Raw genomic sequence first — 20,770 nt, 5'->3', positions numbered from 1 at the left:
TGTAACAATGCATTCAAAAACCTTGGAAATAGCTTGAAGAGTCGAAACATCAAAATGTGTTTGAGGATGCCAAGCGGCTTTCATTGCACTGCGGGTGAACACAAAGTCGATGCTCCCATGTTGTCAATGCTGAAAATATTATTCATTCTCTTCAATGACTCATAGGCTTCTTTTAAAGTCTTTATAAATGTAACCTTGATGCGTAACACTATCACTATCACCGCTTTGAAACTTTGGTTCCACCCCAATGTTGACAAGACATTTCAATTTACATGCTGGGTTGCTTAGCTGCAAAGTGAATTTAACGGTAAAAGAAGGGAAAACAAAACGTTAAAGGAATCTCCTCGCACAACTACATTCCAATATTTAAAGTGGACCATGCTACTCTGTCTCAAGTGACTGGGAGGCAATTTGCCAGTTGCCTACAGTCCAGTACACTGTTAAAGGAAACAGTTTTTTTTTTAGGCACTGATCATTACCAACATATGGTGCAAAGACTCAAATACAATTTTTTTTATTTTTGCTTGAAGATGCATTAAATCAGACACTCATTACTGTAATGGGTAGGTACATAAATTGTTCAACTATGCTGCTCTTATTAATGGCTGACTGTTCACTTTAGCAGTGCACTGGACTGCAGAAAAAACTCCAAAGAAGAGCTTTCATTGTTCTTGCATACAGAACTCTGCAGCAAAGCACTACCCTGACAAAACATGATACTGGAAATTATGTTCATTACACTTTCTATGCCTGCCAACAACTAAGAAAACCAAATGTTAGACAATGATCTTGAAGAGACTATTGAACCAATGGAAAGGCACAATAAAAAAAATGTGCACAGAGATGTGAAACAATGCCATTTTTATAGCCAATACTAAACTTGAATGCACATAAGACAATGGACGCATGACTGTTTTGGCCATACAATACAAAGAGGAACCTTTAGTATGTGGGTCACTCCTTTCTGAATTTACATAGTCAGATGATCCCCATAATAAAAACACTAAAGGGGGTATGCTATGTACGGTTTCTCTAAAAAAGAAATTCTCAACATGAATATTTTTCCGCAACTTTCCTACCATTTAACTCTGTGTAAACCTTTATGGATATAAAAGCTTTACAATTGAACAAAAATGTATTAGGGCACACAATTTTTAGAATAAGAATAAAGTAACAATAGTGACTGCATGTAACCCAAGTTGAACATCCTGTTCTGAAGAGACAAGCACTAACAAGAAAAATATATTACTCAAGACTCTTTTAAATAATCTAGCTTTTAAAAAAGATAAATATAATGATTGTGCTTTTAGGACTGACTATTTAGTGCATTTGGAGCTTCTCACACTTTTACTTGGCCTTGCTTTGTTAAATGGAAGCTCACTTCAGTTAAGCCACATTTCACAAAGCAAGCTGAACGTGCGTGCTACACCAAGCTGTAGCTTTCAATGCAACACGTGACCTACAGCTGACAGGGCATCCCACACTGTCAAAGGGGCGTGAATAAAGGCCACTTGCCTGACTATGCTTGTTTGAAGAACTACTCTTACAAGCATAATAGCGATAGCCGGAACTTCAAGAGGAAACGCCCGACCTGTTTTGATCATGACATCTCCCCCTTTATAGGAAATAAGAGAGAAACTTGAGCAGGATTTTGAATAATCAGGTTCACGAGCAATGCTGTATTGTGTGACTCTGCGAGCCAGTGAGACCCGTAAGTAGTGGTGTTACGTTGGCAAGCTGCAAACAAATAATTCATTGCACAGACAGTGACATTGGGGAGAAAAGAAAAAAATGGCCCAGAGGTGCACGGCAAGCAGAGAAGAGAGAAGGGAATATGAAGCAAAGGTAAGAACGGTATTGCACTTTCGGAGAATTTTGATTAGCTTCACTCCTCTGTCGATTAGGAGAGAGGTCATGCTTTGAATTTCACAACTCATGCCTTTCCTTTTTCTTTTGATCTGTCACCCGACTATTATCGGCGAAGCTGGTCATTACAAGCAGATGACATGAGGAACACGATGGCCAGCATCACTCTTCATGAAGAGAATGTCTCTTCTTTGATAAGTGAATAGAAGGGCAGTGAAATAAAGTTGAATACAAGAGAGAGAGATGTGGGCAGCGAGATGATACTAAGAAAATGTGGTTGGATCTGGATACTGAGCTGAATGGGAAAAGCTTGGCACAAAGCAACATGACAGCACAAGTAAAACACTAAAGAGCGAATAGCGCCTGAAATGCTAGAGAGAAAATAAAATGAGACAGAAGCAAAGAAGGAGGGGTAGAGGGGGGTGTACTGTCAACGCCTCCGTCTCCCATGGCACATGTGTACTCTCTCGCTGCTTCTTCCCCATCATCAACGACAGAGCATATCTGCGGGGCACACACACCCAGCAGCTTTAATGTAAGAATATATACTATGCGCAACATTCATATACTCTTTTTTTTTGTCATTTACTGTACACACACATGTAATATATTATCTGTGAAAACGCGAGGATAAGATGTGTCCTTTACACAAGCAAAAGGAGGGGGAAAGAAGAAGCAACACAGCGGCATATGAAGAGGAAAAAATATGACAAGAAATGAACACTGCTTTGCATTTTATAACAAAAGCGAGTAATTATCATCACCACCATCCTCATCATCATCACTAAAGAGTGGATGGTAAAGGGCAACAAGGGCACAAGATGCACTAGAAAATGTATAAGAACACTGTAATAATATATTAACTCATTTGCTAGATACAAATGCAAAAAAAAAAAACAAGGCAAGAAATGCACACCTTGTAGTTTCAGTGTCCATGAATCTGTACTCGTCTCCCATGGTGGCAAGACAAAAACTAGAGCAGACCATGGGACATTTCACCAGGTGCACACATATTACACGCACACATAAGCACACGAAGGGGGGTGGGGATTAAAAAAAAAGTGTGAAAAAACGACTTCTACAAGACAGCCCCAAGGTTACGGGGTCATCATGCCAGCCTTTTCCCGATACACCCTGTGCACTTTTGAAAAGTACAGCTTCCAAAGACAAATAAGTTAAACAAGCCTCCATCACTAGAGGTGAACGGCACAAGCTGCCGAAACATTGCTCCTCATCTCATCAAGACTTAAAGCAAAAAGGAGTCGGAGAATGCAAGCAGCTCCTTTATCGCTACATTACATTTGGGACTTTTTCTTTCATAACATCATTTTTTTTCTTCTTTCACAAGGCCCTCAAGATAACTTAAACTAGCAGCAGATGGCAGCAACAGTCGAGGGAGGAGCAAGAAAAACTAATCTACAACTAAAATGTCACAATTACCAAATGTTTTCGCTTTTTCTTTCAAAACTCGGTTTGTCGCAACAACGTCTACAACAAGCATTTGTGGCTCCCTATGCTCGCCCATCCTTGTACAGTTTCTGGTAAGGCATCGTCAGTGTACAGTGAAGACAAACAAAAAGTTTTCTGCGTATATAGACATAGTCGTGTATGCGCATGGAAGCATGCCAATAAGTCCCCACACGTCATAGTGTGTGTCAAAATGCATCAATGACGACAGATCATCGTGATCTCTGTTGTTAGTGTGTGTGTGTGTTTCATTTCATTTTGTTTGGGGGGGGGGGGGGGGTTATATTCTTATTGTTCCTTTTCCCTTTGTGTTCCAAAAAACTGTTACTAATCGTCCTGACGAGAGGTGTGTGTGTGTGTTGAGGGCATGTGAGAGACCTGTGCTGAGTACAATACAGTGCTGCGAGAGAGTGTGTGTGTGTGTGAGCGAGTGTGCTAGCCTCTACGAATGCAGCAAAGTCGATAAAAATTAATTTCCCTCTCAGACTTTCTTTGACACATGGCAACTTAAGACTCTAAAGTAGCAGCTATAAAAAAAAGGTGAATGGCAAGATAGCATACAGTACTTTAATAATAAAAAAAAAGTGGCTGACAGTGCAAAAGCTGCAACTAACTACTCAACGACAAGAAAGGTGGTGAATACTTTAGCTCACACAGGCTCAATTCACTCAGTTTTTTTTTTTCTTCAAACGGTAATGCTGTGGTATGTTTCTAGTGCAACACTAATAGGAGCAAAAAAAGCACAAGAGACTTGCATGACAGCTGCTGGAGGAAAAGGAAAGAAAAGAAGAACAGCTGACATGAGCTGGTGCATCGCGTATAAAATACAACTTATACGCGCAAGCACGCGTGTGTATAACATATATTTTTATATATAATATTTATATTCAGCGTGTAAACACTGAGACCTCAACAGAAACAAGGTTGGTAGATAGGTAGTGTTCACCCCTCTTTGTGGCTTCAAAAGTTTTTTTTTTCTTTGTTTCCCCTGTCCAAAGGCACACAGCACTACAGTCACTATAACACATGCACTTTTTTTGGAACACACGAACAAGAGGTAAAAGGAAAAGTGGGGGTGTGGCATGATTATACATCATGCTTGTCAGGTGTTTCACCAAACATTTCACACCACAAAGACATTGTTGTGAAGAACAGACTTGGAACAGGGGAGGCAGGGGGAAGCCATGCCATGCGCTTGACTGGCAGATACCAAAAATATCGTCTTGTTGACAACGCGTGCTCTTTCTATCTAAAACAACAGGCAGGATGTGCATGCGGTTTCTTATGTGTAAAGTGCGCCACTTTTTTTTTTTTTACGTCCAGAAAAACAACCTGGCAGCACTACTTCCTACCGGCAACATGACAACAAACCGGGTGCGACTTTGCCTTCTCAACAAACTTGACTTTGGTATGGAAAAAAACCATGTGTCTCTACGAACGGTCCATGTTTGGCTACACTTACTGTCTTGGGGAGAGGGTTGGTGCTAGTCACTAGCTCTATCTCACTGTGTGTGTGCCCAACGCAATGCCTCCCTTGGCTCTGGATCTGACTGAGTAGGCCATAAGGGTAGTTTTTTCGGCCCTGGTTCAATCCCATGGCAATGTTTTTTTTCTTTAAGCAGTCCCAGGCCTTAAGGTCAAGCTTGTACTTCCTCCAGAAAAAAGATAAACGCTCCTGGCTTGGTGGAAACAACTCCAGGGTCGTCAACGAGTGGAACAAGACTGGCGCTTTCAAGTAGTTGTGCCTTGCACATGTTTAAGATTGTTGCTGACGCCTTTTTGTGTAGTAGTAAGTCACCTACCCACACACTTTTTTTTTTTCACTCTATCTATTGAGTGCCCCACAGGTGCAGCAGAGAAAAAAAAAAAGAAACAAGAAAGAGAAAGAGACATCCAGAGGTGCGTCTTTGCCCTGGCAGGTGGAGCCGCCAAGTAACTAGCCTCGACAAAAAGTCGAAAAAAGGCCAGAAGAACGGCGGGCACAGCCACGCCAATCCTATGTACACGCTTTCGGTCTTCATCACCGACGCCCTTGACAAAGAAGGAAAGCCCAAATGGCGTTTTTCCTGGTCGCCAACCGGAGCTGCGACTTTGCTGCTCCCTGTAAACCTTGGAGAGGGGTGGGCACAAAACAAAAAGAACGTTGCAGGGAAGCAGCGCGCACAGCCTTTCTCCCGTGCATAGCGGGACCCTGCTTGCACGCCACACAGTCAGCAAGAGAGGGAAGGAATAAACACACGGCACACTCGCAAGTAGACTCTGGGAGGAGCAGGAGGACAAACCCCCGCTGCGGGGGACCGGTGTTGGCTCCAGTCGGCTTACGTCGGCCAGCCGTCGGCAGAGAGGCGTGGGCGCTTGGCACCATCGTAATCGCCGGTCGGGTCTGGTGAAGAAGATGTGGAAGGGGTCAGTGGAGGCTGCCCGGGTGGTGACAAGTGCCCGGACGGGGGTCGAGCGTTGGTGCCTCCTCCGTGCAGACCTTCTCCACCGCCACGCGGCGGTGAAATGGGTTCGCTTTTGATCCGGATGGGCAAAGGAGACGATGCAGGTGGTGGTGTCGAATTTCCTAGAGACAAGTGGCTGCCAAGCACGCTGGGGCTCCCACTGCGCACACAAGAAAGCCAATGAAATTGCTTAGGTCATGCCTTGATGTGAAAGCACAGTGCTAGTACAACAACACGGGCCTACAGAAACTCCTCATTTTAGCAGAAAAACATTACTGAAGTGCAGAGGAACCAAGAAAGAGCAAGTAGGCATGTACACATAACTAACCATTATATTTTATTAAAATTTTAAAAAGAAAGTGCAAAGAAACTAAAAAAACTATCACAATTAGGTTGACAACTCCTTGTCTATACATGCAAAATAATTTTTGTGACAAATCAGGCAGGGGTGTCAAGCAAGGCACAGGATTGACATTTACAAAGAAAAAGGATTTGTACCATTCTGTGCATTTCGGTATGGAAGACTTTCCAAGCTTGTGTCAGCACAGAAGTTCCCACAGTTTGCTAGAGCCAATTTACAAAAAAAATGTTCTCTGCAATGTTTGGCACAAGTGCACTTTCACACTCTAAAATTAAGGTGGATACATTTAACTAATTGTACCTTGATCTCTGCGATGTTAATATTTTGTCTAACAAACACCCAGCACAAAGAGAGATGAAACCCAACAACATCTGCATACAAGACTTGCCTGGAGTGAGCTTGCATGGCCCCAGAAGGCACAGCAGCATTGGCCAGAGGACCTTGAGTTGACCAGTTATGCATCAGGCCTGGAGAGTTGAAACCCGTAAGGCCAAGTTCGGGGTTTAGCTGGAAGTCCGCTGCAAATGTGGCAGGGAACAGGATGCCTTGCATGAAAGCATAACCACACACTGCTGGAAAATACCTGGGCTTTGTACACCAGAACTGCATTCTGATAATGAGGTAAGTAAGCTATAATGGGGGACTAAAAAATAAATTTTAGCACTATGGGTTCTTAGACAAACACCTAAATCTAAGTGCAAGAGCTCTTTAGCATTTCACCCCCATCGAAATACAGCTGCTACAACTGATACTGAACCACCACTGGTCTCGTGGCATGTACCAACACAGCGACACAATAATAATGGAGACACAAAGAATGTACCGAGGTGTGCGTACGCATCTTACGTGTGTAATCAGAAGGCAACAACACATCAGCTTTTCTGAAAAGTACTGGTAATGTGGCACCTACAAGAGGGCCGAGGCCCTGATTCCTTGTGCAAGCAATGAGCTGACCAGATCAGCTGCCACATTCACACTCGTTACAGTATAGCCATTAAAGCTAATCCAGCCAACTAGGGGGCAGTATTCCAATGGGGACTTGTCATTTGTTAACATCTATACAAGGAGACCCATTTGCTACCACAGAAAAGCTCCTTTCAGGCTCTGCTACAGTTACAACAGTATATACTCAAAAAAGCACTGGTTGAAACATGGAGACGCTAAATGTGGCAGAAGTTGGGGCTCAATGCTGTTTGGACTTTAAATTTGGGCAGGAACTCCAAAAATTCAAACACCAAAAATTTTTAGCATCCAAAATCTGAGATGATATTATATATTGATGTCTATGAGGGAGATTTGCAAATGCAGACTCAGAGGGAGCACACCCCTGTCTGCCACATCAATTGGGCTTTCACAGAAGTTTGAAAGAGGCGAGGCTGAGAAAATAGCATTTTCGCCTTTCACGTTTAAAGTGATGGCAACACTTAGGTTGCACTAATTTACGTGCATACCGTATATAGCCGATTATAAGTCGACGTTTTTTTCGTAAAGTGGCCCTCCAAAGTTCGGGGGTCGACCTGCCCGTGGAATCGTGAAGTCAACTTGTAACCATAAAGTCGATTTTTCTGAGGGGTCCAACAGATGGTTTGTCCTCAGATTCACTGCTATTCGACGCATCAATAACATAAGCCACAGAGGCAATGGACTGCTATCTCCCGAAATGCGCGCCGCCGCTTCCAGAGTCGGACATTTTTGTGATCTGCCGCAATTAATCACGAAACTATGGTATGACTATGGTGGCTAGAGAAAGACGTGTCAACAACGACGCATCGAAGATACAGTGTCTGTTCGGCGAGATCGGCAACAACACCAGCACACGCTGCATACGGGTATGACTGTGCGTTTGGCTCGCAAAAAAAAAAAGCGACATGCTTTTATGGCCTGCTAACAATGCAACATACGTTTATCTGTGGCAAAAACTTGAAATGCATCTCTCGCTTGCAAAAACTTCATGGGTTATCGCTTGTGAAATACACAACAAGCGTTTCTCCCTTCAGTGGACAGCGTGCTTCAACAGCATTTGCTGACTAGGAAATTCAAAAATTCAGATTTCCCGCGAAGCACTGTGGGCGTTCCATGGAAAAGCTGACAGCGTTGTGTGGGCTGGCAACACTTTGCGGGGAACTAAACCACATGACGAGTTACAAGCGCCCCACACATGTGCACACAAGCATGTTCACATCTTTTTGCATTCACGCCTTTTTGCATTCCCGCATGTTCACCATTTCTGCATTTTGCCTCACTTGTGAACAGTGGCATGCGTGATTTGCAAAGCTGCTACACAGACGCCAAGATGCAACCGCTACACCTTCAACAGTACAGCGCTTTTTTCAAGCGGCAGGCGATCCTCTATGCAGAGTTGAAAAGCAACGTTGAAGCATGGCGGATATACGATGCATCGGGAGAGTGCGTGAGGGAATGATGAAAACAAAAGACCAAGATCTTCACGTGTGCTGTGCACGGTGTTCCTTTCGCAGATTGATGTTTGGACGATACCCTGCCATCAGAGAGGCGGTTCGAGATTGGGTTCGTGACCAAACAAGCAAAAGCCTGAATGTTTGCTACGATGATATTGAAGCAAAAGCACATACTGTCGCTAAGGATATGTGCATCCCACTAACTTAGCTCAAAGTATCAAAAATATAAACCACGAACTTTATGAAACAGAACGGCCTGAGTCGTCGTGTTTCACTTCCGGACACAAGATATTGATTGATATATGGGGTTTAACGTCCCAAAACCACCATATGATTATGAGAGACGCCGTTGTGGAGGGCTCCGGAAATTTCGACCACTTCTTCGAGCACTTCTTTAACGTGCGCCCAAATATTAGCACATGGGCCTACAAAATTTTCGCCTCCATCGAAAATGCAGCCGCCACAGCCGGAATTCGATTCCGCGACCTGTGGGTCAGCAGCCGAGTACCTTGGCCATTAGACCACTGCAGCGGGGCCCGGACACAAGATAAATATCTGTACTCAAACCATCATCACTCAGACAAGATGACGAAAATAATAGCTTTCACGGGTCAGCTATGAATGGGTCACCGCCACCGCAAGGCATCTTTTCATACAAATACCACACTCCTGCCACAGGAAAACACTAAATCCCAGAGAAAATGCTGCCATCTAGTATATAGCACGCGATGCCTCTCTGTCTGAATACTAGAGTACTTATTCTACTAGGATGATTTCTACTCGTCCGAAGCAGTTTGGTGGTGCAGGACGAGCTTTGCTAGCCCAAAGCAGTCAAGAAGTTAATCTTGAGAGCCCCTTAGTTTCTGATAGCAAGGGTGTGCAGCCGCACTCCCAGATATTCATCAACCTAGCGAAAAGAAACACTTTGATGTTGCTACCTCATAAGAATACGCTTTTCCAACTTTTCTTTTTGCAATTTCGCTTTGCTGTGAGAAAAATATTCTAGCAATATTCCAGAAATATGCGAGAAATATGTATTCACACTTACATTTTATATTCGAATTCGCTTTGCACGCATGAATTTTGCTATTTGCACAGCTCTACTAAGAAGCTTTCGCACAGCAAGTTGTGTTAAAAGAAAAATTTAAAACAACTGACTAGAATTTTGCTTCCTTTAGAATTCAGAGAAACACAGAAGCACTGTGAGATTGTACAGGGCCGTCAATAGTACTCAAGTCAGACATGGTATCCCCCCCCCCCCCCCCCATTTTTTAAATAAAAGCTGCATGTAGAGCTGTAGCGATTGATCAATATACAAGAACATAAGGAAACAATGAGTATTGTGCAAATGCTCACATGGAGGAAAGCCAGCTGCAAGAGAGGACGGATATGCTGACATGCCAGGCATCCCCGGCGCCGTCACTGAGACAACTGGGGTTGTGAGTGAAGCATTGGATGTCCGAACCATTGACTGCTGAAGAAACAGGTGTGACGGGTCGTGCTGCGGAGGAAAGAAGTCATTGCACAGTTTTGCAAATTTCAACTGGAGTATATAAGTATATGCCTACTGAATGCCATATCAGCCACTGCTGTTGGGTGATGAGCTATGAAAACAAGTTGCATACATATTTCGAATAGAAGGCAGAATACAATACAAGTGCATCTTTAAAACTTGTGTCGGTGAAATTCAATCACATGTGGCTTCTAACATGAACTTCAAGGCGTTATGAATTACCCCTTGGGCTTAGAGAGAAAACGCATTTTAAGGATAGCACGCTGCTATGAACATCTTAGCCAAATGTTGCAGACGTGTGTTGTAAGGAAAGCTTTCGGGGGGAGCACAAAGTTGGCACTTTCTCAGGTGTCCTCTCTTTATACAGAGGTGTGCCCTCACTTCCTTCAGAGCTGCTCGTGCCCGCTGTTTGATGTCGAACAATGGCAGGCATAAATCAAGAGCAATATTTGGATCAGATGCACTTCTTGCTATGGGTCATTGCTATGTGCTGGCACTGTGCTTCATACTCTGATAACGTTATATAGCTAGTGACACTTGCGTGCAGGAATGAGAATGGGAGAAAGCGATCGTGTTTGATCATGAGCGTTAAAGGTTATGATGAGCACTGATGTAACTTCTCTACTCTGTGCCATCCCACCTTGCTTACCTTCCAGTGTGCTCAATGTTACAAGCGAAAAGAGAGAAAGAACTTCAAGCACTTGACAAGCCCCTATAACTTTGGTCGTTCTAGACGAATTTGAGAAACTTTTGTAGCAATTGATTGGTGAGCTGATAAACTTCGATACCAAGGACATTCAATGATTTTTTAGAAAGGTGGCTTATAGACCCATTAATGCACTAATGCATTAGCCTTCTGGGGCTAACTAGAAGAATGTGATCACTGCATTCCCTCTTTTTTATTGTGTAATAGCGCACATAGGTGCCTTGCAAGTGTTTCTTATTCTCACCAGCTGTCCTGTAGGGGAAGGAGATCCTGGGAGGACGACACGCAGTCCAGCAGCGGAAGAACAAGAGCGGCTGGGCGAGGCCCCCTTGGAACCCTTACCCGCAGGGGAACTGCAGCTGGCCAGGTTGCCTGATGGGGACGTGGACCGGTGGTAGCCATTGGAGCTCACACCATTCATGTCCAGCAAGGCACCCCCTACACACACACATATGCAGGTAATTAGCCACTGGGCCCAGCAACCAACATGGCTCAATGATAGTATTTAAAAACAATGGTATTCAAATGGACGGAAAATTTGGCGAGTAGGTATGGTAACGTGTTTCCCTAGTAAGCAATGTCATCTTCTCACACATACCTAGTTTATTCTCTCTAGTTCTTATCCCTCCTAGGACATTCCATTAGTGGTTGAAAGAAGGAGAAAGTGAGTGAGGAAGAATAGAGCAAAAGAACAAGAGAAAAATGCTCACTTCATAAATAGTAGTGTGCTGTTCTCAACTGCCGCCAACTGCCATGAGACACATTCTCCCAAGTTCATACCTTTGTGACAGTAGAACCCCAATTATACGACTTTCAGGGGACTGCGCAAAACCCTCATACAGTCGAACCCCTTTGTAAGAGACACTGATATAGGAGACAAATGGGTATGAATGGGTATTTCTAATCTACATCAATGACTTACCTACTCACATTCTCTCACATATTTTTGTTAGCAGATGATTGCTTAATCTGCTGTAAAGTAACTACCACCACTGACCTTGCCATTCTTCAGAATGATTTGAACACTGCACATGAGTTGTGCCGTCCTTGGCACATGGAATTAAACATAAGTAAATGCAAGGCTCTGTGAATTTCACGTACTACTATGATCCTGCCTATCTCATAAATAACAAACCATTAGAATCAGTAGCATCATACAAGTACTTAAGCATACATATAACCAACAACTTATCTTGGGATAAACACATTAAACATATCAGAACTGAAGCAAACCATACTCTAGATTACCTTTGCAGAAAACCTTATCATCCAGTTCCAAACTACTTTTATACACCACAAATGTCTGTCTGCCCACAGCTTGAGTACGCGTCAGCGTTGTGGGACCCCCACTTTATTACATTAACCCAACCAATGCCTCCTATAAAAATACTAGGCCTGGGACGTCGCTGCCATTAGAGGATTGCTGCCATACGTTTCGAGTGGGTGCTGTGTGGTGGTGCTGGCGACTGCAGCGCCGGAGCATCACTGTGTCGATAGAGCGGCACAGCTGGCTGATTCGCGTATGTGGTTGGTTGCGCGTTCGTGGATCCTTTGAGGAGCGTCAGTTCAACAAACGCCAGTCATTTCGTGGTAAAAAGCTCGGCAGCAGTTCAAGAGATTTTCGTGACAGGGGTTTTCTTTGGACCAGCTTTGCAGCAGTGTTCCTGTCGGTTACTCCTCGGTCCACAATACAGCGTTACATGTTAGCGCCCGGTCATCTTTAAACATCGCCTCAAGTCACTCAAATAGCTCTCCAAACGTATGTGCAACTTCTTCCTGAGGCTCGGTGAGCATATTCTTGGTGAGCTTTTCGTGCTTTCAAGCTCGCCAAGAATAGGCATTGTAACTTTTTCTCGTGCGTTTATTTATCTCAATGTCTGTTTTTACGCAGCAACGTCAACTCGATGACACCATGTTGTTAGTGCACTCGAAATGTATTTCCTCGCGCTCCAATTTGATAAACTCCTCCGTTGCTATTAACAACGCTGGCATTCTTCCGGCCGACACGCGTCGCGTTGTATGCTTGAGTTACCAGTGGTGCCGCTTCAGGTTGCAAAGAGTCGCCCCGGGAGGCTCTAGCAACTGTACCGGGTCGACCAGGTGGAAAGGAGCAAAACAGAAAGGGCAGTGCTCTTGCGGCTCACGTCGCAAGCATGGTCTTTTCTAGGAGGCATTGACCCAACGCATAGAGGCAATACAAAACTGCGCTGCCCATTTCATTTTATCTAATTACTATAGAACATCCAGCTTAACTACTATGAACGCATCTTCACAAATTACTTTGCTTTCTGTTCACAGGAAACATTCCTATTTATATCTTTATCATAAAACTTACTATCATAACCCACACAAGTCTTCACTATTGATACATGCCCGATCTTACATGTTACCGCGTGTCGACTATCGTCAGAAGGTTCAGGTGTCCAAGAATAACACAACTAAAATGTGCGCTAGCGAAAAACAGGACGCTTTTCATCGCAACAGAGCAGTGATGCACGGGCAGCTTATTGCATGCTTTTCCCAGCAGCAGCACGTCATAATTTACCCATTCATTTTTGGGAATATAAATAAGTTTATAAAGGACAGTTTGGCGGAATTCGCAATGTATCCGAACCTCCTACAGCAAGTTGCTCCAGCGATTTGCGAACTTGCACTGCTGGTGGAGTTTTTGTCTGCAACGCCTACTTCGAAAACTAAGTTCGAAAGCGTCTATGATCATGTTCTTTAGCCAAAACACATCGCGACTTCCATTACACAAGCGGTTATTATATTCATTATTTTAAACAAAAAGAATGGGTGAATGGACGAAGGAGCAGACGACATGCTGTCCGCTTATCATTGCTGCGTCATTGTGAGGATGTCCTGTTATCTGCAGGCACGCATTTCACTTAATACACAACAGCGTTCCCCCCCCCCCCTGTCCCCCCCTTTTCTTTTTTTTCTTTTTTCGATGGCAGCAGCGAGGCCCACCATTGTTTGCAGCGAAATTGGTGCTTGAAAACATAACTCTTGGAGCTGCAAACTAGCTGGCACATATAGCTATTAGACCTGATTACTTTGAATAATTCCAAGTTTCTTGCACCCCACTTTTTGTATGTTCCGTTAATTTGAACACCTACTAAATGTGAAGATTCCTCACAGCTTCAGTAACCTTAAATTAACAATGTTTTACAGTATCTCCAGAAAGCACTACAGAGATGTTCACTTGTTCAATACAGCACACAAGATTACAGACATTGCCCTTTTCTGAGCTCCTGAGCTCTACGAAAGAACAAACAACTTACCTGAAGAGCTCGGGCGGGGGCTGACACTAGAGTGAGTCATCTGGGGAGAAGGCTGCATAAGACCCTCCTGGGACGCATAGCCAGCAAGGGAGCTCATGCCTTGGCTCATGGAAGGCTGGCCCTGTGAGCAGACCATCAGACGGCCAGTTGTATCCGGTACTTCATAATACCCACGGTAACAACTGCGTTGACGTGTGCTGAGCTAGGTGTTAGACACTCGAGGCAAACTGCCACCGAGCAGAAAGATTTATATTCTGATGACACCGCAGTCTTCTGGATACATTATTGTTGGACAACTTTCAGTACTTTAAAGCTGTAACAAGTTTTCTTAAAAATTTGAAGGCAATGCTGCTAGCAGTCTTTCATTTCAGAGTTATCCTTTCATAGACTCATTTAAAGACAACGGTTGAATGGCCCTCAAAAACGAACTTGATTAGTAGAAATAATTCGACTTTGTAAGCGGACCAGGAACCTTTGTTTGCGGCTCATAAATTCAATTTTGGCATATTTCACAGTACAATCAAGTACCTAAGAGACCATCTTATACTTTAGAACTTACTAAGTTGGACCAACTACATTTAACTATATCTCTCAAACTGACCAGCGTGGATAGTTTTCATCAAGGTAACTGCACAAGAAGCAATGCAACTAATTATAACACGTATATAAAAATACACTCACTCGAGACCCATTTAGTTGAGCACTGCGCTGCATCATCAATTCAAACTCTTCATTGATTTTGCTGTACTTGGCTTCTGCACGGGGTGTCAGCGAGTACTGGTCGGCGTCTGGCTCTGGGCTGTCACAGCCATTTGTGGAATTCTTGTGTTCCTTCTTGCTCAGTGCCTGCGTAAAGAAACAGGGGTTCCTTTCCCTCTACGAAGTGGCTAACGCTTGACAGCAGGCATGTATGTTTTGCCCTGTTAACTGAATGTCTTGCTTGATGTCCAAATTTAAGTTGGAACAAGCTCAGGGAGCAAAATTTGCTTTTGTTCGCCTCATACTTCACATCTCCAATAAGATGCCTGGGATGTTTAGGGGCGGCATTGTTTTGTCTTATGTACCTGCTACACTGGCAAATTTAGGGTTACTTTGAGCGAGTGCACTTGTGCCTCCAGAATGTCACTGCACGAAGAGCAGTGCGTTTTGGAAATGATGGGAATGGAAAAGGGTATTTAAGTAGCATTTCCCAAGGCAATAATGTGTTACTACTATAGGCAGTCCATAAAGTAAACTTTACATACAAAAGCGGGGGCTGTGGACATTGCAAGGTGTGAGCTGGGCATGCTACTGGCGATCATGGCCTTAAAATGCCTGAGAGTAAGTTTAGCAGATTAGTGTTTTGTGGTATGTTTCATAAAATAAGATAATAAAGAAATCACAAAAACTAGCAAAGCTATGAACTCGGCTTCGAACAATAGCTTATTCTCAAGTCAGTGCAACTGAGGCTGGACGCTCCGTGGCAGTGATGCGAGACACACTCACTGGCAACTGCCAGTGAGTGTGTCTCGCGTATGTATGACACTAGCAGTGCAGTGCACTTAAGCTGCATCGTGTGACATTCATGTCATGTGTGTCATGTGTGTAGACCTCATGACACTGCCCAGCTTTGGTACTGAACATGAGCAGTACAAAATTGCAACATAATTCTACACCAGAATGACTTAGTTTTCATTGGGTTTCACAAGCAGCAGAAGAAACAACAAGGAACACGGCATTGTTTGTTTCTGTAGCCTGGGAAAGAAAAATAACTGTTAATGAGAAGCAGGACATGCTGGTATATGTGTTTAGACTGTACAGCATGCGAGCATGCAATGTTCATGCAGATAAATGCCACTGTCAACAACTGCAGTGAATGACTTCTGTAGCTACTAGTGCACCATCTTCCAATATTGTGTGTTACTAACTGCTTTGATACAAAGGGCGGTTCAGCTTTGAGTGACACTCCCAAGTGAAGGCACGTAACAGAGATTTCTTTGAGAATATGCTACTTCTAATCCGGAGGCTATAACAGTGAAAGTGGCTTTATTTTCCTCTAGACAATACTAGGATGTCCTGACAGGGGTATGAAAGAAGCAAGTGAAATGAGCATTTGCAAGCTACTCCAGAAAGTGAGTGTTCAATACTTCTATTAAAAAAAAAAAAGAAATGTGTTACTTTACGCTTGCAACTACTTGAAGTAGAACCAATATTCTTTTGAAGCATATGTTCACTACGCTAGCTACAATAGCAAACTGCGCTATCTGAGTGAGACTTGACACACTACATCACCCACGCCTCATAGCTATTCGCAACAGACGACAAATGAAAGTTTTTGAATCAAAATTATGCCTAAGGGCAGACTTTCGGAAAAAAAAAAAAAAAAAAACTTGGACAATTTATTCACACACATATACAAAAAAAGAAACATGACTTAACTAACCTCAAGTAATGCCTTCACCTGCATTTAATTTTCATCCCAGATGACAGTGCATAGCAAGCTAAAGCCCATATCAACTGCGTTTACAATAATATGCATTCTAGCTTACGGCGTTCATTCACTGCACTCAAGTCTACTGCTCATGAAACAAAACATAATGTTTGCCTTCCACAAATGTATAGATGCAGTAGCAAGCTTACTGAAGCTCAAGTGAGCACACTAAATCTTTCTTTTTTTAATTGTTCATCCGAGCGTGAACTCGAAGCACACAAAGGCAGTGAAGTGAACAAAGCCTCATAATGCTAAGGACGAATTAGAGTTCATGTGATCATCTATATGATAAGACAAAGCATAGAAGCAGATGTATAAGCAAATATAAATTAAGAAAAGTTGTAGCTACAAGAGGACAATAAAATCAATTAAATCAATTAGATAAAATTTTTGTTCGAAATACAAACTCGATACTTTTGCCACATTTTAGGGGAAAATCTTGGGGACATCATAATGCCAAAACTGCAGTAGTAACCACGCACAGCACGCACACTAAGGATTCTGCTGTGGTCTCTGGAAAGCCAAGGAGCCTCATTTCTATATGTGCTGCATTAAATAAATTCAATGTAAAGTGGTATCATTTGAAGGAAGGAGGGTTATCATCAGGCATGAATTTTGGCCTCAGTAAGTGAATGTGGTATTAATCAAATGCAGTTAGAATGTAGTAATTGTGTTCTGGGGTGCAGTTAGAGATAAAGAACATCAATGTAAGTAAATCATTCCATAGGAAACTAGACACAAAGAAAATGCCATTGCAGCCCGTCGACTGTTTCAAAGGATGAAAATCCCGAAATAAAAAGAGTCCTGTCCTCCACATAGCCTATTAGACACACATGCCAAATAACTGTTGGCTTCACGAGAACCGACACACAGTCCATTTTCCCAGGAAGTCAGCTGGCAAGAAAACTCGAAATCCTCAACAATGTAGGATGTTGTATGCAAGCTGCACTTTTGCAGCCAACTCACCTGACTGCCGCCATCCAGGCGTTGGTGGCGCAATTTCTGAATGAGACAAGAAACGGGGACAGCAATTAAGCACAGTGGCTAAGCGGATCTGCTTAAAAAGAAGCACTTTCTTGCGTCTGACTGCCCCACTATGAGTGTGTGCGCCTTCTCACCAGATGGTCTGGTGGTGAGCTTCTTCATGTCTTACTCTTGTGAGAACAGTCCAGTCGAGGTGCATTACTCTGTCTGCTGTGTGTTCAAATCGGCGGCCATAGTTGAGTAGCTCCTCACTACGAACTTTCACTAGCAATCTAGTTTTCTTTAGCTCAACTTATTCATAGAAGGTTATGATGATACTCCTGTAACGCTGTCAGGAGCGCTATATTCATCACTTTAATGTCAATTTTGTCTCTCTCTTTCTACAGAGAAAGCCATACACTGAGAAGTAGGTTTGCTTGCAGTGCGGACTGCATTGAAAGAATGCTCCTATTTTTCCACTGACAGAAACATTCTTTATGGTGCATTCAGACGACGGACCGAATCCGGATTTTTTGTGGACGTGGACGGCTAATCCGCGAATGATCCGCCTACACGCGCATCCACACGATGGACGGTGTCCTAGGAGAAAACAGCCGGATTACCCTTGACAGCAGACTTGGGGCTCACCTGCGCCTGCTGGCAGCAGACCGGTTTGAGAGTATTCAACATGGATGCCCGCAAGAAGCGACGCTTGGCTGCGATGTCTGTCGCGTTGTGAGAAATGAACGAGGAGTGTTATTCTTTCAGGAGAAAAGGGCGTTGCTGGCAGAATGTTCCTTCAACTACATTGTTCCCTACTTGTAGAACTTCTGAACGCGTCTCCCATACTTTTTTAGAAGCGGCACGTCACTGGTTGCAGAAGTCAGAATATTTCACCACCATGACGACTAAAAATCTTGCGTGTCAAACGACGGCGGCGGCGACATTTCCCGAACCACCAAAAGTGATTTCTACGTATTTAATCACCTGAGAACAAAGCCCCCTGAAACTAAGTAAACAGTGCTCAAGCGTAGATGATGCCGACCAGTCATGCAGCTGTCCGCGAGTCATGGAGGACATGCCGCGAGCAGACGAAAAGTGTACTGGTTGCCAGAAACCCAGAGCTAATCCGCTGAAGTATCAGCTTTCTCCCACCAGAATCCCGAAGTGAGAAACAGGTTGGGGTCAGTCGCGGACGAGGGGAATAGCTGATCTGAGGTCACGTCCCGCCACATCCGGATTCGGTCCGTCGTCTGAATGCACCATCAACAAACACAGCAGCGATTTGCATGTGATCTCAGAGAAGTAATACTTCAGTGTATTTTCTCGAGAACAGTCAGCAAGTAATCGTAATAGAAATGTCATTAGATACTCTGACAAGAGAAATCTATCCCTAAAGGAAGAGATGGAGAGAAAGTGAGGAGTGATGTGCGAAATAGAAAATTTTTTTGATATCTCATTTCATAAAGTTCATCTGCAGTGTGTTACTGAGGACGCGCATGATATGAGGGACGCCAATGTAAGCTGCATACATGAAATTTAGGTCAAACACACAGTAAATTTTAAACAAAACATTAGATACTTATATAGCCACCCCAGTGACATAGGAAATGGTTTTCATATTCATTAAGGAGGTTTGTAATTCTCATTTTTGAGCTGACTTTGGTAAGAGTTCACTTAACTTAGCAAGCAAGGTTATTATTTCGTAGTCTTCTATGAGGCAGCTAATTAGCCAACAGAGAACACATGCAGTGTTAATCAGTGCACCACTAACAGTCTCAAGTGCAAGCCCAGACATGTGTTTGTGCAAGCAAGAGCAAAAGAAAAGTCTGTGAGAAAGAACAGCACACCATGTTAGACTGTTAGTGACTGGGTGTGGGTCAGGTGTGCAGGAGTCTTGCGAAAGTAATAGATGAGGGAAACATGACTTTGGTCAGAAATGACTAAGTGCCAAAAGCAAGTCTTCACAGCACTCTGAAATAATGTGGAATAGACTGTGCCACCCACACACACACAATATCAAGTCAATGACATGTCTATACATTATAATCATGAGAACAACTGTAAAAGCTACATGATGCAGTACAAAGCCAACACCACTATAAATGTGTGGCTCTAACTGATGATAGAGATATAGCACTCAAGAACAGTATAAAATATGAATGTATTTGTGATGAAGAAGGTAATACTATGTACAGCCACAGTAAAAGGGAGAGAGGTTATTGCCTAGATGACTGCAGCTGACCCTGCAATGACATTTAGCCATCCCGTTGCATGTACGCAGCTTGAAAGCTAGGATGCGATCAGGAGTTCAAAAACAAGCACTCATCTTGTCTTTTTAGAGCTTTCTACCATCAAGAACTCTATGGGAAGGACTTAACACAGACACGACTCGGCCAACTTTATGCTTCTAATGACCCATTGGCTTCGTTAATTTTTTAAAAGTAACTGTGCTAGATTTACACATGCATAATTACTATAGCAAACCAATCCACAAATGGTTATAACAGAAATGCTCACGTTTACAATTCGCTTGCTAGACCCTTCCACACCCTGGTCTGCGCTGTAGTAACATAAGTGTTTTAATTTCTTTGTTAGGCTAGGCTGATGTTCAAAAGCAGCTCATTTAATTAAACACATGCCACAGAGCTTTGCAGAACAAATACTTTACCTGCAGTCACTATACTTTCGGTCATTAATTCATGTGCTAACAAAGCTAACAGCTCAACTTGCATGCAGCTATTCTATATGTTAAACATCTTAAGCTGTACAAATATTTATCCATGCTACTCTCGGTACACCGTATTAAGCTTTTTATTTCCTTAACAGTTCTCATCACAATATTCCATACTTGACTAGAGATTTACATCTTACAAGTGCAGCAAGATTGAAGTGTGAGTAAGCACAAACAGACAAGGATGTAGAAGAGTAACGACATGATAAAAAACCTACTTTCAGCTGATCTTTTATTTTCACATGGATCGATAAATATATACTGAGCAAATGGAAATAACATGAACAACATTTCGTGGATTCACATCATTGAACCGAGCACATGTAAATTACATTGCAATAGCCCACCAACGTGCAGCAAGTACTTCAGCTGACACAAAACTATTAAAAGATGCCAAACTAAGCCAAGTTCCACACTATACTAGAAAGCAAAAGTGATATCCCAATTTGGTTCTATCATGACATGAAAAGAATGAAAAGCTATCAGCAACACTGTTTACAATGTCAAAAGGCTCAGACGTGCTAAATAGAAAATGCCGCATTGCT

The 20,770-nt window shown here is 43.1% G+C and overlaps 1 protein-coding gene across 5 annotated transcripts in view; it reads right to left on the bottom strand.

Annotated features, from left to right (window-relative positions):
* Positions 1-5,319: 5,319 nt before the first annotated feature.
* Positions 5,320-20,770, bottom strand: part of Mef2 (myocyte enhancer factor 2) — a 128,709-nt gene continuing 113,258 nt past the window's right edge. For 2 of the 5 annotated variants that reach the window (XM_075865162.1, XM_075865163.1), the window contains exons 4-10: positions 17,495-17,530; positions 14,740-14,904; positions 14,059-14,179; positions 11,019-11,212; positions 9,912-10,056; positions 6,527-6,683; positions 5,320-5,937 (exon numbers count right to left, since the gene is read on the bottom strand). In XM_075865162.1, coding sequence (XP_075721277.1) covers positions 5,652-5,937; positions 6,527-6,683; positions 9,912-10,056; positions 11,019-11,212; positions 14,059-14,179; positions 14,740-14,904; positions 17,495-17,530 — 1,104 coding nt within the window. In that variant the 3' untranslated portion in view covers positions 5,320-5,651. The remainder of the gene's footprint in view (positions 5,938-6,526; positions 6,684-9,911; positions 10,057-11,018; positions 11,213-14,058; positions 14,180-14,739; positions 14,905-17,494; positions 17,531-20,770) is intronic. The other 3 variants (XM_037412164.2, XM_075865164.1, XM_075865165.1) reach the window with 3 other exon arrangements.

The sequence above is a fragment of the Rhipicephalus microplus genome, chromosome 1, assembly GCF_043290135.1.
Source record: "Rhipicephalus microplus isolate Deutch F79 chromosome 1, USDA_Rmic, whole genome shotgun sequence".
NCBI classification, from domain to species: Eukaryota; Metazoa; Arthropoda; class Arachnida; order Ixodida; family Ixodidae; genus Rhipicephalus; species Rhipicephalus microplus.
This window is presented reverse-complemented; position numbering and strand designations above follow the sequence as displayed.